The following is a 15,954-nucleotide window of genomic DNA, read 5'->3' as shown; positions in this document are numbered from 1 at the left end:
TCAAACACAACTCATGCACACATGACCACCGTCTCCGGCCACTGCGACAACAATCTTTGAGAACCAGATCAAAACAAATCACTCCCCATGCCCCCTGCCTGCCTTTCATCAGCAGCTGCTAGGCTAGTGGCAAGAAGTGGTGGCAGCACAGGCTGCAAGCTGAGGGGAATCGTAAGAAGGGGAAAAGCAGTAACAATGAGGAAGTAGGGAAGCAACACATGTACTCAGGTGCACCCAGACAGCGAAGATGCACAACATCTCAACAAACAAACCATTTCATCCACCGAGACAAAAACGAGATTTTTCCAGTGTTTTTTCAAAATTCCCTGATTTCCCTGACATGTTTGAAATTCCCTGGTTTCCAGAACTTGTGTTAACCTTGCCAGCAGAAATTTACAACGCTTTGAGAGAGGTGTGTGGGAATAGTGTAGAGGATCGTAGCACAGTATCACAATGGTCTCTGTCCATTTCTGTGAAGGTTACGTAAGCACGGAAGACAACCCAGGAAGTGGAAGGCCATCAACTGCTACACTTCTCCGATTACTGTTAATGACATTTTGAGAGCGGATTTACAAAAAATCAAGAGGCCTGAATGTCGTTCACTTCAGTTTGCAGAATCATAACCGAAAAGTTAAAGATGAGAAGAATTGCTGTCTAATGGGTTCCACAACGTCTGAGTAAAGCACAGAAACCAGATCAAAAATAATGTTGTTGTTGTGGTCTTCAGTCCTGAGACTGGTTTGACGCAGCTCTCCACGCTACTCTATCCTGTGCAAGCTTCTTCATCTCCCAGTACCTACTGCAGCCTACAACTCTCTGAATCTGCTTAGTGTATTCATCTCTTGGTCTCCCTCTACGATTTTTACCCTCCACGCTGCCCCCCCCCCCCCAATACTAAATTGGTGATCCCTTGATGCCTCAGAACATGTCCTACCAACCGATCCCTTCTTCTAGTCAAGTTGTGCCACAAACTCCTCTTCTCCCCAATCCTATTCAGTACCTCCTCATTAGTTATGTGATCTACCCATCTAATCTTCAGCATTCTTCTGTAGCACCACATTTCGAAAGCTTCTATTCTCTTCTTCTCCAAACTAGTTATCGTCCATGTTTCACTTCCATACATGGCTACACTCCATACAAATACTTTCAGAAACGACTTCCTGACACTTAAATCTATACTCGATGTTAACAAATTTCTCTTCCTCAGAAACGCTTTCCTTGCCATTGCCAGTCTACATTTTATATCCTCTCTGCTTCGACTATCATCAGTTATTTTGCTCCCCAAATAGCAAAACTGCTTTACTACTTTAAGTGTCTCAATTTGACTACATTCAATTATCCTCGTTTTGCTTTTGTTATGTTCATCTTATATCCTCCTTTCAAGACACTGTCCATGCCGTTCAGCTGCTCTTCCAAGTCCTTTGCTGTCTCTGACAGAATTACAATGTCATCAGCGAACCTCAAAGTTTTTATTTGTTCTCCATGGATTTTAATACCTACTCCGAATTTTTCTTTTGTTTCCTTTACTGCTTGCTCAATATACAGATTGATCAACATCGGGAAGAGGCTACAACCCTGTCTTACTCCCTTCCCAACCACTGCTTCCCTTTCATGCCCCTCGACCCTTATTACTGCCATCTGGTTTCTGTACAAATTGTAAATAGCCTTTCGCTCCCTGTATTTTACTCCTGCCGCCTTCAGAATTTGAAAGAGAGTATTCCAGACAACATTGTCAAAAGCTTTCTCTAAATCTACAAATGCTAGAAACGTAGGTTTGCCTTTTCTTAATCTAGCTTCTAAAATAAGTCGTAGGGTCAGTATTGCCTCACGTGTTCCCATTCCCCAAAGTCAGCTTCTACCAGTTTTTCCATTGGTCTGTAAAGAATTCGCGTTAGTATTTTGCAGCCGTGACTTATTAAACTGATAGTTCGGTAATTTTCACATCTGTCTATGCCTGCTTTCTTTGGGATTGGAATTATTATATTCTTCTTAAAGTCTGAAAGTATTTCGCCTGTCTCATACATTTTGCTCACCAGATGGTAGAGTTTTGTCTGGACTGGCTCTCCCAAGGCTGTCAGTAGTTCTAATGGAATGTTGTCTACTCCCGGGGCCTTGTTTCGACTCAGGTCTTTCAGTGCTCTGTCAAACTCTTCACGCAGTATCGTATCTCCCATTTCATCTTCATCTACATCCTCTTCCATTTCTATAACATTGCCCTCAAGTACATCTCCCTTGTATAAACCCTCTATATACTCCTTCCACCTTTCTGCTTTCCCTTCTTTGCTTAGAACTGGGTTTCCATCTGAGCTCTTGATATTCATGCAAGTGGTTCTCTTTTCTCCAAAGGTCTCTTTAATTTTCCTGTAGGCAGTATCTATCTTACCCCTAGTGAGATAAGCCTCTACATCGTTACATTTGTCCTCTAGCCATGCCTGCTTAGCCATTTTGCACTTCCTGTCGATCTCATTTTTGAGACGTTTGTATTCCTTCTTGCCTGCTTCATTTACTGCATTTTTATATTTTCTCCTTTCGGCAATTAAGTCACCCAAAGATTTCTACTAGCCCTCTTCTTTTTACCTACTTGATCCTCTGCTGCCTTCACTACTTCATCCCTCAAAGCTACCCATTCTTCTTCTACTGTATTTCTTTCCCCCATTCTTGTCAATTGTTCCTTTATGCTCTCCCTGAAATTCTGTACAACCTCTGGTTTAGTCAGTTTATCCAGGTCCCATCTCCTTAAATTCCCACCTCTTTGGAGTTTCTTCAGTTTTAATCTATAGTTCATAACCAATCCTCTTCCATTTCTTATCCCCAATCCATATTCACCTACTACGTTTCCTTCCCTCCCTTTTCCTACTACTGAATTCCAGTCACCCATGACTATTAAATTTTTGTCTCTCCTTCACTACCTGAATAATTTCTTTTATTTCATCACACATATCTTCAATTACTTCATCATCAGCAGAGCTAGTTGGCATATAGACTCGTACTACTGTCGTAGGCGTGGGCTTCGTGTCTATCTTGGCCACAACAATGCGTTCGCTGTGCTGTTTGCAGTAGCTTACCCGCATTCCTATTCTTTTATTCATTATTAAACCTACTCCTGCATTACCCCTATTTAATTTTGTATTTATAACCCTCTATTCACCTGAGCAAAAGTCTTGTTCTCCTGCCAACGAACTTCACTAATTCCCACTATATCCAAATTTAACCTATCCATTTCCCTTTTTAAATTTTCTAACCTACCTGCCCGAGTAAGGGATCTGACATTCCATGCTCCGATCCGTAGAACGCCAGTTTTTTTTCTCCTGATACCGACGTCCTCCTGAGTAGTCCCCGCCCGGAGATCCGAATGGGGGACTATTTTACCTCCGAAATATTTTACCCAAGAGGACGCCACCATCATTTATCCATACAGTAAAGCTGCATGCCCTCGGGAAAAATTACGGCTGTAGTTTCCCCTTGCTTTCAGTCGTTCGCAGTACCAGCACAGAAAGGCCGTTTTGGTTAGTGTTACAAGGCCAGATCAGTCAATCATCCAGACTGTTGCCCCTGCAACTACTGAAAAGACTGCTGCCCCTCTTCAGGAACCACACGTTTATCTGGCCTCTCAACAGATACTCCTCCGTTGTGGTTGCACCTACGGTATGGCTATCTGTATCGCTGAGGCACGCAAGCCTCCCCACCAACAGCAAGGTCTATGGTTCATGGATCATAATAATAATTTAGAAGAATTGCTTCAACATTATCGAACAGGAGGAGAACAGTTTCTGAAAAAGAATTGTTGCACTCTATGAAACATGGATGTGAGATTTTTAGCCAGAACAGAAGTCTTGGTCGTCACAATGGAATAGTTTTTGACTCTCCATACCAAAAAAAAATTCCACCACATACAATCATAGGTGAAACTGATGAAAGATGTTTGCATATGACATGAATGGAGTCATAGCTACAAAATGTGTGCCCCTGGGGACATCCAACAGGCATACGCTACGAACTTTTCCCGCAAAATGCTTTGTGCTCAAAAATTCATCAAAGAAGGAATGACATGTTTGCAATTGGTGTCCTCATTTCGCATGATAATGCAAGACCACATATTGTCCTACAAATGAGAGAAATGCTTGACAGTTATTGATGGAAAATACTTCCCTACCCACCATACAGTCCTGATATGAAGCCACCACACATTGATTTGTTTCCCAAACTAAAGGAACAACTCAGTGAAAAACATTTATTTACAACTGACGAAGCTCACAGTGAGGTGATCCAAGTAATCAGACGGCTCAAAAGTGATGGTGCCCTGTCCAGAATATGGAAGTTGCCAAGACATTGGGAAGCTGTCATAAGCAAGAATGAAGATTATATTGAAGACCTTTAAAGGTATTTTGTAAACTAAATGACTTTCTACAGTTCTATCTCACAGTGTGCAGAACTTTTGAAATGACCGGAAATTTGGTGTATTTACTCTTAATTAATCCACATTAATGCTAAGCGATTCATTTATGTAAATCAGTTTTAAAACAAAAGAGAGAATTACAAGTAATGCTGCCATTTCTTGGTCCCAATTGTTTAATGACATTCCTAAAAGTAAATCTCGCTGCATCACTATTTATATTTGAGAACTTGAAATTAAAATCTATAATGGCGGGAACTGAGTAATGGTCTAACTTAGTTGAACATTTTACCACATGGTTTTGCAGGTACAGTGGTCCTTTACAAGCTCACTTAGACAGGTGAAAACCTGGATGAGTGATCAATACTTTTCTCTAAAAATGGAAAGAAAAACAAAAAACATCTACAACTTTCTCTTTGTATGGAAAGAAAAACAAAAAACATCTACAACTTTCTCTTTGTCTCTTGCATGTGCACTGACAAACAGTGAATAACAAGCTGTAAAAACTTGAGGAAAGCAAGAGTGAAATGAATGTGAAAAACAAGTGCCAGCTCCTATTCTGCACACAGTTGGGAACCATTTATCACAGAATCTAGGCCATAATTAATCAATGGTAACTAAAATGTTTCATTCCTTAGCTAAAATAACATTCTATGAAAACAAGTTGACTGACTTCACACAACAACCTGTCACCTCACTGACAGCACTCATACATACCAGATAACTAAGTAGATGTAAGGTATCATTATTAAATATTCTAACAGGGTCTGTAGAAAATATGTCACCAACTAAGATGCGTGCAGATGTAACAGTCGTCAAACAGTAACTACAAATAATTGTCTCGTGTACATCCAGTGACAGGATAAACCCAATGTGTTTCCATCTGAAAGTCATTGAGTGTGAAAACGCTGTTCTCATTTTTTGGATGTGTTGCACAAAAAATTAAATTAAATTAAAACTATGCCTCCTCCCTTCTGACGGCAAATATGGTATTTTTGGGTAATGTTACCACTAAATGTTACATCCAACAAACTGAATAGAGAGACCAGTTTTCCTAAAACATTTAATCAAGATATTATATTTAGGAATCTCCTGAAACAAAAAAAATCTGATACCAATGGTTTCACATGACAAAGTATTTCGACAACACATAAGCATGCCACGATTTCTTAAAATATAAAAATGTACTTATCTGTTGTTACTTACAATCAGATATAACAGAAGCGCAATGTAAAGCAGAATTTAAGCTAAAGCTTAGACCAGTAACTCAAGCATTTGAAATGCATGACATAAGCATTCAAACTCACCTTTTATATTCTGCTTGTTAGGTCCCAATGACCAAGAGCGCTTAAATTCATTCGGAACTTCAGATGAGTCAGCAACTACGTAATGCGAAGAAAACAAATCATGCAACAGCATTTGCAGCAGATCACATGCACAAACAGAAAATAATGAAGAACAGTCTGTAACATTCAACTGAAAAGTATCTAAAATTTTCATTGAAAAAAGATATCTTTCCATGTAGAAACTTAACAGAGCCAAATACGAAAGAGAAGTTGGTTTTAAGTACAATGGACTTCGTTTCACTTTTGTGTACCCTGTGTTTTAAATTGTTCAGTTCTCTTGTACTCTTACACAAGACAAATGGTTTCCCATGCTGTCTCTCAACCTCACAAAAAAAAAGCTATTTTTCCATTTGTATGATGCATACTTAAATACTTGGACTGCAAGACATGTTAGCATTTAAAACATAACAGTATATCTTTCTGCTACTTGGTGATATATCTTGTGGATTCTGTGACTACAGTGATATGTAACACAAAATTCTACCTTTTTTGTGCGGTTTTGGTCATTTATGCACAATACATTCTTCTTCTTAACATGACTTTCCCTCACTGTACTGAGTCACTGCTGAAAGAAAATGATGCATTCAAGCACTGATAATGTTAGAAATTATAAGCACACCTCTCTCAGTTAGAAAAGCTGTTCTAGTTAGGTACAGCGACATTTTTCTAAAACAAGACACTATTTTAATTGGAATAAATAGTACATTTTGTATGATGCCTTAAAAGCAACTCATCTCACTAAAGTGATAGCAAAACCAAACATCAGGACTTCCTTGACTTAGTTCCTGTGTGATACTTTGTATTTAACAGAATGTATTCTTTAACCATTCTTTCTTTTATCAATGTGTATTTATCTGCTACCATGTCCAAGCTAACTGTCCCAATACAGCATTATTAAAAAAGTTACCAGCCTAACCACCAATGTGACACCACCAAGTGCTCTGATGTCTTGTTTAACACACTACTGTGTCTGAATGGGAAGGGGGAGGGGGAGGGGGGGAGTGCAGAGCATGATAGTGTGGGGTGAATTGGGAAGAGTTTCAAGTTGGTAAAGTTTAATTATATCAGCTATGACCAAACATTTTGAACAATACTATTTTCCTTATGTGGACTCTACTTCTAAACTGTACTTGTGTTGCCTTTGTGAGCTATGTTGCAGTAACAGTGTCATTATATCTGGATCAGAACAGTATGTGATTGACAGCCAACATGCAGGACAACTACCAAAGCAATAACACAATTAAATGAAGTGTTTAGCCAATCACTCGGTTCACCTACATAATACTGCTCTGTAACCTCAGGTCCTGGTTACGTCTGGTTGCAGATAACAATCAGACCCCGTAATGTAACCATTGTGGTTAATTTTCAATGTGTACTTTATTTCTCTGTAGAGCATGATGATTCACATAACGGAATGCCTGAATCTACCTTCTGAAGTGTCCAGAAAAGCAGAAGATTATAAGATCTTGCAAGCAAACTCAATACCAATTCTGTGTGATCCAGCATAACAGTTGGTGCCACAAACAACACTGCTCAATTATATGCACAGGTGTTTGGCTGTCAATCATTTTGTTATTCTGATCCAAGAAAAATCAATGTTTCAGAAACTATAGTCACCAATACCACGAAAGTGGACAAGAAAAGTGACCAGTAATTATACGCACATCTGTTATCAAAATAAGCAGCATACAATCTGAAGACAACTGTGTAGCACCTATTGAAAATAGTATGTGTCAAGAATTTAAACCTTTGAAACTATTGCATAGTGTTCCATCAGACTTGAAGTATTTTTCTCAAAACCATTTATGGTACTTCAAATAAATGAAACACAAAAACAAATGGATGCTGGTTATTCTCTACACGTCTTTAAAATCTCTCTTTTCTTTTTCTTAACACTATATAAATTGTTTGGTCATGCATATTGTGCATTATCAGTGCCTCCTTCAAACAGAAGAACATGTATAAAATACGTCATGCAAATTTAAAGCCTCTGTCTTATTCCAGTTAAATGCTCATCATTGTCAGACTGCAGCATAAAGAATCCTCAATGCATAAAAAAAAGCACATGCATAACCATTAACAAGCAAAAGTTCCATGCAGAGAATTCCAGCCATATTATCTACATTGCATTTCATTCAAAAAATCAATGAGTAGATTACATTGAGATGTGTCTAAACACATGACTGTTAAACATCCACAACACAGATAAACCACTTTCTTATGAGTAATCTTCTCATTCTGCCATTTCATGTATCCCCTTTAATCTGTGATACAGTTCGATGAACTTCTATTAAGACTGCTAGCCACAAACAGTGTTGTTTCTCCAGTTGTCTCTGAGGTCTGATACGACAATCCAATTACATTTTGTTTTCACGTAATTACTATGAGTGGAGCAAGTTTTAGAATTAATAGCACTTATTCTCATAAACAGAAGTCTGAGACTTCTAAACTACATTCATTCACCATTACTCTGTGTTATGCTAGAAAACTCTCCTTATGAGAAAGCAAAGAACTTTAAAAAAAACAGCAGCTGCTCATCAATTTGTGGATAGCTAACTGCAGAGTCTCTGAAACATTAACACCAGTGGTATAATTTGGAAGTTTCAGTACATCCGTTTACCAGTTATAAAATATTCCCTTTACTCGCAGCCTTCAGAATAAAGGCATTTTCAGAAGGAATAATGCTTCAAGTACAGATTAAAATGCAAATTTATCAAAGCAGGGTTATTTTCTATAGCATTTCGATTTATTTACATGAAGAGATGTACGGAAACATGATGCAGATTCAATGGCCTACCAATTATGTCATTATGGATAAGATTGTGCAACATTTCATTGGTATGCAGTAGTTTGAAAAGGTGAATCTCTCAGACCACCAATATCTACCTGATAAGCAAATAAGTTTTTGCCATGTGATTTATTGCTCTCTCGTATGTGGCTGGATCAGGTTTTCTGTATCCCACAATGTTTCCTCAAGACAACTGGTCAACATCATCAGGTGTGGCTGATGGCAAAGCATCTGATGATATTGAGCAGACTCCTGAAGGAAATACTGTGGGATACACAAAACATGATCCAGTGACAGACCCAAGATCCACGTACTGAACATATCCACTAGGAAAGTCTGAAGAGTCAAAAGAAATTTTCACTGTATTTAAATGTCTGAATCTATAGTACAAAACAGTACACTTATTAAAAAGGAAGACACTATGACACTATGCTTAATCAAGATGATATTTTGTTCTTAAGTGAGGAAAGAGTGTTACTAGCTGTATACATTTTAAAAGTTGTCATACCTCACAAAGAAATTTTTTGTGTGTTATTGTTGAAGTTTAGTCCACACACACACAAACACAAATTAGCTGGTGAGATCTTTTGTGTCTTTACTATTTATAAAATGGCACATGAGATCAACCTATGGTGATCACATATGCACTGATACATTAACTTTGGAAAGGAAATAAGCCTCAGAACGAGGAGTAGTTGTGGATATAATATGTGCAAATGGACATATTCAGGGTGTGGGGTGCATTCATGGGCCTATATGGAGCTTGAATGCCTTTCATAGCCTCATGCTATATTAAGGTCATGCAAATAGCATTATGCTGGAAGCAATGAATGTGAGTGTAGGCACCTACCAGTGATAGAGCAGGTCTAGAAGATACAAATATACAATACTAAGAGAAGACTAAAGGATTGTCTCTCCATGAACCACAATTCCCACTTTGAAACAAACCAAGGTAAGTGGGACTCACAACCACAAATTGCCACAGACCTCTATGAAGCAGTAGTATGATCAAGCTGACACTACATCAACCATCATCTATAAAGAACAAAAATTTGGCATATCAGAGAATCACAGAAAAGCACATACCACTGGTATGCAGCATTTGGTGATGGCAGCAATGACAAAAAAGTTGAATATGGAGACCTGTGGTAATTGCCCAGGTATGTGATTTATTGTTACACCACTAAGATTTGGTGTCACATAGTGAAAGTTCTTACTTACTACAATAGGTTTAATTGCAGGCACCTTGACAGTATACCACTATGCTAGGGAGATTATGCAGCCAGCTACCCATCTACTCTTGAAAGTTGCTACTCTGGTAATTTTCCAACAACATACAGCAAAATGTCACACTACAGTAATAACCAAAACCCTCAAGATAATCACATCCTCTCCAATATAAAATGAATTAAGTAAAATAATCTGGCTCTATACAGAATGGGCTGTGTGGATGTTACATGCAAAACCTGTAACAGCTTTTCCAACGGCCAAGGTAATCTCTGTTGTGAACTGCTCATCACAATTTTATCAAGAACCTATTATTAAGACCTTCACTCACAGTAGTACTTAATGATTATGAGTAGTGAGTAGCTATTTTGATCTGTCAAAGAGTAAACTATAGACACCACCACCAGCAAGTTCGAATTGCAATTTTCAGTCATCACTGTTAGTCATGCAGAATTAGCAGTAGAGACTCTGCACATGTACATCTTTTCATTGCATTGGAAAAAACTCCTCCAATGTGAAAAAGAAATCACAGTATCAGCAAGTCAACACTTTAATTATGATTTCATATGATTTTTTTGTGTGTTTCTTGAACTTAACTTATCTGCAAAAGAATGCTGAGTCCCAAAGGCAACATTGTTCAGCAAGACCATGTTCTTATAATGCAGCCAAATCTTTAGATTAATTTGGAATACAAAACCATTATTGTTTCGTGACAAATCTCTCTCTAATACGAGGGTCACTCCAAAAGCAATGCACACATTTTTTTTTTAAATCCATCTTTTATTCTGTTTGAAAGTTTTACAGTGAGTAGATAAATCCATTAGGAACAATATTTTCATTTCTCCACATAATTTCCATTCCTCTCAACTGCCTTACGCCATCTTGGAACCAACGCCTGTATACCCCCACGGTAAAATTCTGGACCAACCTGTTGGAGCCACTGTTTGGCAGCGTGCACAAGGGAGTCATCATCTTCCAACCTTGTTCCATGAAGAGTGTCTTTCAGTTTCCCAAAAAGATGATTGTCACATGGAGCCAGGTCAGGACTGTAACGTGGGTGTTTCAGTGTTGTCCATCCGAGTTTTGTGGTCACTTCCATGGTTTTTTGACTGACATGTGGCCATGCATTGCCGTGCAACAGCAAAACATCCTGCTTTTGTCGATGTGTTCGAACACGACTCAGTCGAGCTCGAAGTTTCTTCAGTGTCATCACATATGCATCAGAATTTATGGTGGTTCCACTTGGCATGATGTCCACAAGCAAAAGTCCTTCGGAATCGAAAAACACCGTAGCCATAACTTTTCCAGCAGAAGGTGTGGTTTTGAATTTTTTTTTTCCTTGGGTGAATTTGCATGATGCCACTCCATCGATTGCCTCTTCGTCTCAGGTGAAAAATGATGGAGCCATGTTTCATCACCTGTCACAATTCTTCCCAGAAATTCACCTCCACCATTCTTGTACTGTTCCAAAAGTTCGCTGCATACTGTTTTTCTTGTTTCTTTGTGAGCAACTGTCAACATCCTGGGAACCCACCTGGCACAAACCTTTTTTAATGCCAACACTTTCAGTATTCTGCAAACACTTCCTTCCCCTATCCCAGCGTAGCGTGACAATTCGTTCACTGTGATGCGTCTGTCAGCAGTCACCAATTCGTTAACTCTCAGCACATTGTCTCGAGTGTGTGCAGTACGAGGCCTGCCACTGCGAGGACAATCCTCAATATTGCCGTGCCCGCTTTCATCACGTAACCTGCTTGCCCGCAGACTAACTACTGCGATCGACAGCAGCGTCTCCATACACCTTTTTCAACCTCTTGTGGACGATTCCCACTGTCTCGTTTTCACAGCACAGGAATTCTATGACAGCACGTTGCTTCTGACGAACATCAAGTGTAGCAGCCATCTTGAAGACATGCTGACGGCGCCATTCACGGGAACAGGTTGAACTAAGTTTGAAAACAAGTGGGAAAGACGTATTTACACAAAAATAGTGTGCATTTCTTTTGGAGTGACCCTCGTATATGAAACTTGTCTCCAAACAGAAGCAACAGAGCTAAGTCTCAAGTGCTACCACTGTTTGAGCTCACACTGACTCAGTTTCTGAACAGTTCCATATTTTTTCAATCGACGAAGTGGCAGTATGCTTTGAGTTAAGGTATTAATACTTGGAAAAGATGAAATTCTGGCATCATGTATGCTTACATTATGGAGAATACTATGCTAGTCACAGTACACAACTTCCGAGTAAGAACTTCCTTTTCAGCATAATAACCATTCACAATCATAAATTAGCTTTTCATCCTTTTCATGAGGTTTCTGTCCTAATCAGTGCAGTCTAGTAATATCTAGTATACAACAGCACAAAACTGCAATTATATTGAGGTTTAAATCCAAGGTTCTCCCGTAATGTCACAACCCATAACCAGAAGGCATAACAACTGTGGTGTTCCATAGAGAGAGAGAGAGAGAGAGAGAGAGAGAGAGAGAGAGAGAGAGAGAAGGAGGGAGGCCCTTCCTTTTCTTTTGATAGTTATCTGTGAGTGGAAAAATATCGCAGTTTGTGAACACTGATATAGTACTACATTGTTCATATTCACAGGAAACATTTAGTACACCATCTCCAATTGGACTGTGTCCAACACTGCAACGCAAAGTTCCTAAAATTCTCATCAAGGCTCAAATATGTTTACTGAATACATTTCACTTTCCCTTCTACCTGTTCAGTTTGCATTACGCCTGCAACATCCGTTCTATCTGCTCCAGTTTTTTTTACAATATTCTTACTGTTTTTAATTTTTTTGTATGTGTTTACACTCTTAATACCCTGATTCTCGTGCCCTCCCTAATGGCAGTGCTATTCCTTCAACATGTGTAACCAAGATCAGACAAAGTCGATACATAGGTTCATAACACAATATGATTATCGGTGATTGTAATTCACTGACTGACTTCTGTGTTAATTTGACTGAGCATGCTAATAATTCCAAGGTGAGCTACGTCATTCAAACTAACAAGAATTTTACATTTTTATTTTCTGCCTCGGTCTTTGCTGGATGAAATTGACCATCATTACTGTTAATTTAATTTGCCTGTCTCCTTTTTCTTTTTGTTTATTCAATGATTCTAGTATGTCTTACATTAAAGCCCTGTTCTGTCCCTACTTATTGCTTGAAGTAACTGCTACTATTTATTGCTTCACCTATCACTTGTGGGCTTTAGTCTCGTCAATGTTACAAGAGTTTCACAGTGGTTTATATAAGACTACTTTATTTGTCAAAAATCTGATATTTTTAAATGTGCATACAACTGTGATTTAAAGATTTGGAGACACACAATGCCTCTCCAAAATTTCATGAATTCTCTCATTTCCCTATTGACAGGCATGTCTCTCCAACTTACCTTCAATATTACTAAGTGTATTTTTGCTATCAAGTTCCTGTACGTACTTTAATAGAGACCATCACCACAAAAATCAAAATTATAAATTAAAACGTTGTTTCCTGATACCTTTTCAAGTAAAGAAATCATTAAATTTTACTGACAGCAGTGTACAACCATTCTGCTTACTTTTTATTCAGTATCTACTACTTGACAGTCAAGCTATCTCTGTAGTAAATAATTTGCTAAGAATGCTCACCTTTCGCTGGCAGCCTAAGTGACAAGGAACGCTCCACATTTGGATCTGGGAGATCACTTTCGGCTTTGAACAAACAGACATGCACCAATTTTTCAAATGTTCAGCATAACAAACACATGCAATGCAATAACATGCAATAAAATTGGCAATACTTATCTTAAAATATTACTTATATAAATTTAAACAATCCATCACAGAATGCTTCAAAAATACAAAACTTGCATTTTTCTATTGAAGCTAGTCTGCAATAACTGTTTTTAAACACTGCAATTATTGAAAGTGTACCACTACCTAGGAAACATATATTGCTGGAAAAAATCAGTTTAACAAAACACTGAACGACAAGATTATTCATCTGCAACGAGCTTTGTGGTATCTACAATGCGCACATTACTCTTCTTCACATACAACTTACCATCACTCAGAACAACTTCAGCTTGACTTGGCCGAGGAACCTGCTTTGTCTCTATCCGCAAAACTCTCGGTTCTGTAACAAGCACGAATACACAATTATTTCTGATAACACCACAGAGTGCAGAATATATCTATTTATAATCGTCCAAATATCACAGTCTATCAATTTTGTAGTTCGCTCCTTTTCAATCTCACCAGATTTTTCTTATTTTTAACATTTGGCAACTTCAGTTGACTCTATATTGTAAATCAGTTTAACTCGTGCCATGCAAACAGTATATTATTTTCTGGTTGCAAACAGCTTATACAGGTAATTGTCACATTTATAAAATATTCCACCACTCAGTACCAGAACTATACTACATTTATGAGTGTTTGGAAATTGATTCTTAACTTTTCCCATTTAGCTCACTCTTCTGTTAAATTTACAGTTAAACAAAAAGAAAAAAAAGCACAATCAATTGTGTTAATTCTTTTCAGGCACTGAATAGCAGTAATAGTAATTTTGTTACGCTCACAGTCAATAAAAAGGTTACTGCGGATACTAAAGTAGCAACAGAAGTTAAAATAAAAAGAAAGAATTTTTCATATGACATTATTCAGTGACAGTGTTTAGTTCATTACAAGATAAATACCTATACCTCTGTTCTGAAGTTTCCACCTTATTCTACTGAAGTAGCAACTTCAAGTGAGGGCCGCATGTATAACAGTGACAATTTGGATTCATTTTCTTGTTGTGGGAAGCTCTTACTCAACGGAAAGCAAAATTCAGTTATAATAAAAAAATAAAAAAAATAAATAAAATTTTTTTTAATTAAAATCAATTATTGGCTTCATTCTCTCTCTGCATCCACTCTTTCAAACTAACAAAATATTAAAAAGGTGGAAGATTAGTGAGAAGCAATGAACTTAAATGAAAATATCCTGTACCATCTCTGCTTTCTTCTTCCGTTTCACTAGCAGCAGAAGTTGGCGACATAAGTGGAGACTTAGTGGCCGGCATACTATCTTCATTTGTAGGCCGACTGTTTTGCAGTGAAGAGGAAAGTGGCTCCGATTCAGTTTGGTCTTCATCAACTACAATAAAAAGTAACAACATTGTGTTTTCTTGCAGGACACAATTTTCTAACAGAAAATAAATAAGAGGAAAATACACAAGCACTTAAGTCAACTTTTACACTAATTTATAGGTATTTCCTAAGGGCGAAATCTGACTCTGGAATACAAAAATTAAACTCTTTATGTGAAACAACAAGCAGTCTGATGCAACTTTTTAAAACTTCAGTAAAGTAATAAATAAATGTCAAAACATAAGAATATTTAGTTCTCCATTTTTTTAAATCTCAACGTTAAAAATATAAAGTGCATTTTGACATTTATTTCTTTTTTTAAAAAAGTATGATTCTGATGTCCTATACTTCATGAGGCTTTCCAGAATACAGATGTGTGTCTACAAACAGATGCATTTTATCCAATTTCTAGATGAATTCATGTGGGAGAGAAAAGTATTTTATGATAATTAAAGCTTTGGCATACAAAGTTCCATCTAAATGCTAATTAAACATATTGTTATGAGATGACTTGGCAGATTTCAAACCTCTTAAAACATATGGTGACATTCTTTACAGACAATTCTTTAGTTCACTCAGTGTCCACTGCAGCATCTTTAGTCAGAGAAAAGGTTGCTGCTGACCACAATTCCTCATAGCTTTATTCTTCAAAGTTGTACTACTATAATTACCTACACTGTTAAAAACATTTACATATGTGAATATAGTCAGATGTTACCATCATCCAATTGTACACTTAATCCTAAAATAGGGCCTGTAATTGGAAACTGCATGAAAGATAATGTGTTAGGTTTAATAACATTTTTTCCCCAATAACAGGCTTTCTCAGTTAATTCTGCAGCAAGTACATTACACACTTATTTCTTTTTCCTGTTTGGCGAAAGCAAAAGCTTTATTTGCATTCTGAATAACTGTTCTCATGGAAGTCAGTCAGTCAATCAGTACATGACAGCAATGCACCTATGGGAAGAGAAGCCCACTAAACTGTACATAAACACCAGGTGCTGCCACAGCCGATGCACCAAGCCTGAAACATTGGCTACAAGAAGAGCATACCTGCAGAGAAGCACCTGCACATC

At 37.8% G+C, this 15,954-nt stretch overlaps 1 protein-coding gene across 6 annotated transcripts in view; it reads right to left on the bottom strand.

The window, feature by feature from the left end:
- Positions 1-15,954, bottom strand: part of LOC126198643 (protein hu-li tai shao) — a 431,642-nt gene that overhangs the window by 41,135 nt on the left and 374,553 nt on the right. For 3 of the 6 annotated variants that reach the window (XM_049935120.1, XM_049935111.1, XM_049935129.1), the window contains 4 exons: positions 14,736-14,882; positions 13,807-13,878; positions 13,392-13,454; positions 5,701-5,775 (listed from right to left, as the gene is read on the bottom strand). In XM_049935120.1, coding sequence (XP_049791077.1) covers positions 5,701-5,775; positions 13,392-13,454; positions 13,807-13,878; positions 14,736-14,882 — 357 coding nt within the window. The remainder of the gene's footprint in view (positions 1-5,700; positions 5,776-13,391; positions 13,455-13,806; positions 13,879-14,735; positions 14,883-15,954) is intronic. The other 3 variants (XM_049935146.1, XM_049935156.1, XM_049935137.1) reach the window with 2 other exon arrangements.

This window comes from Schistocerca nitens, chromosome 1, assembly GCF_023898315.1.
Source record: "Schistocerca nitens isolate TAMUIC-IGC-003100 chromosome 1, iqSchNite1.1, whole genome shotgun sequence".
Classification (NCBI taxonomy): domain Eukaryota; kingdom Metazoa; phylum Arthropoda; class Insecta; order Orthoptera; family Acrididae; genus Schistocerca; species Schistocerca nitens.
Note: the sequence above shows the minus strand (reverse complement) of the source record. Positions and strands in the feature narration are given on the sequence as shown.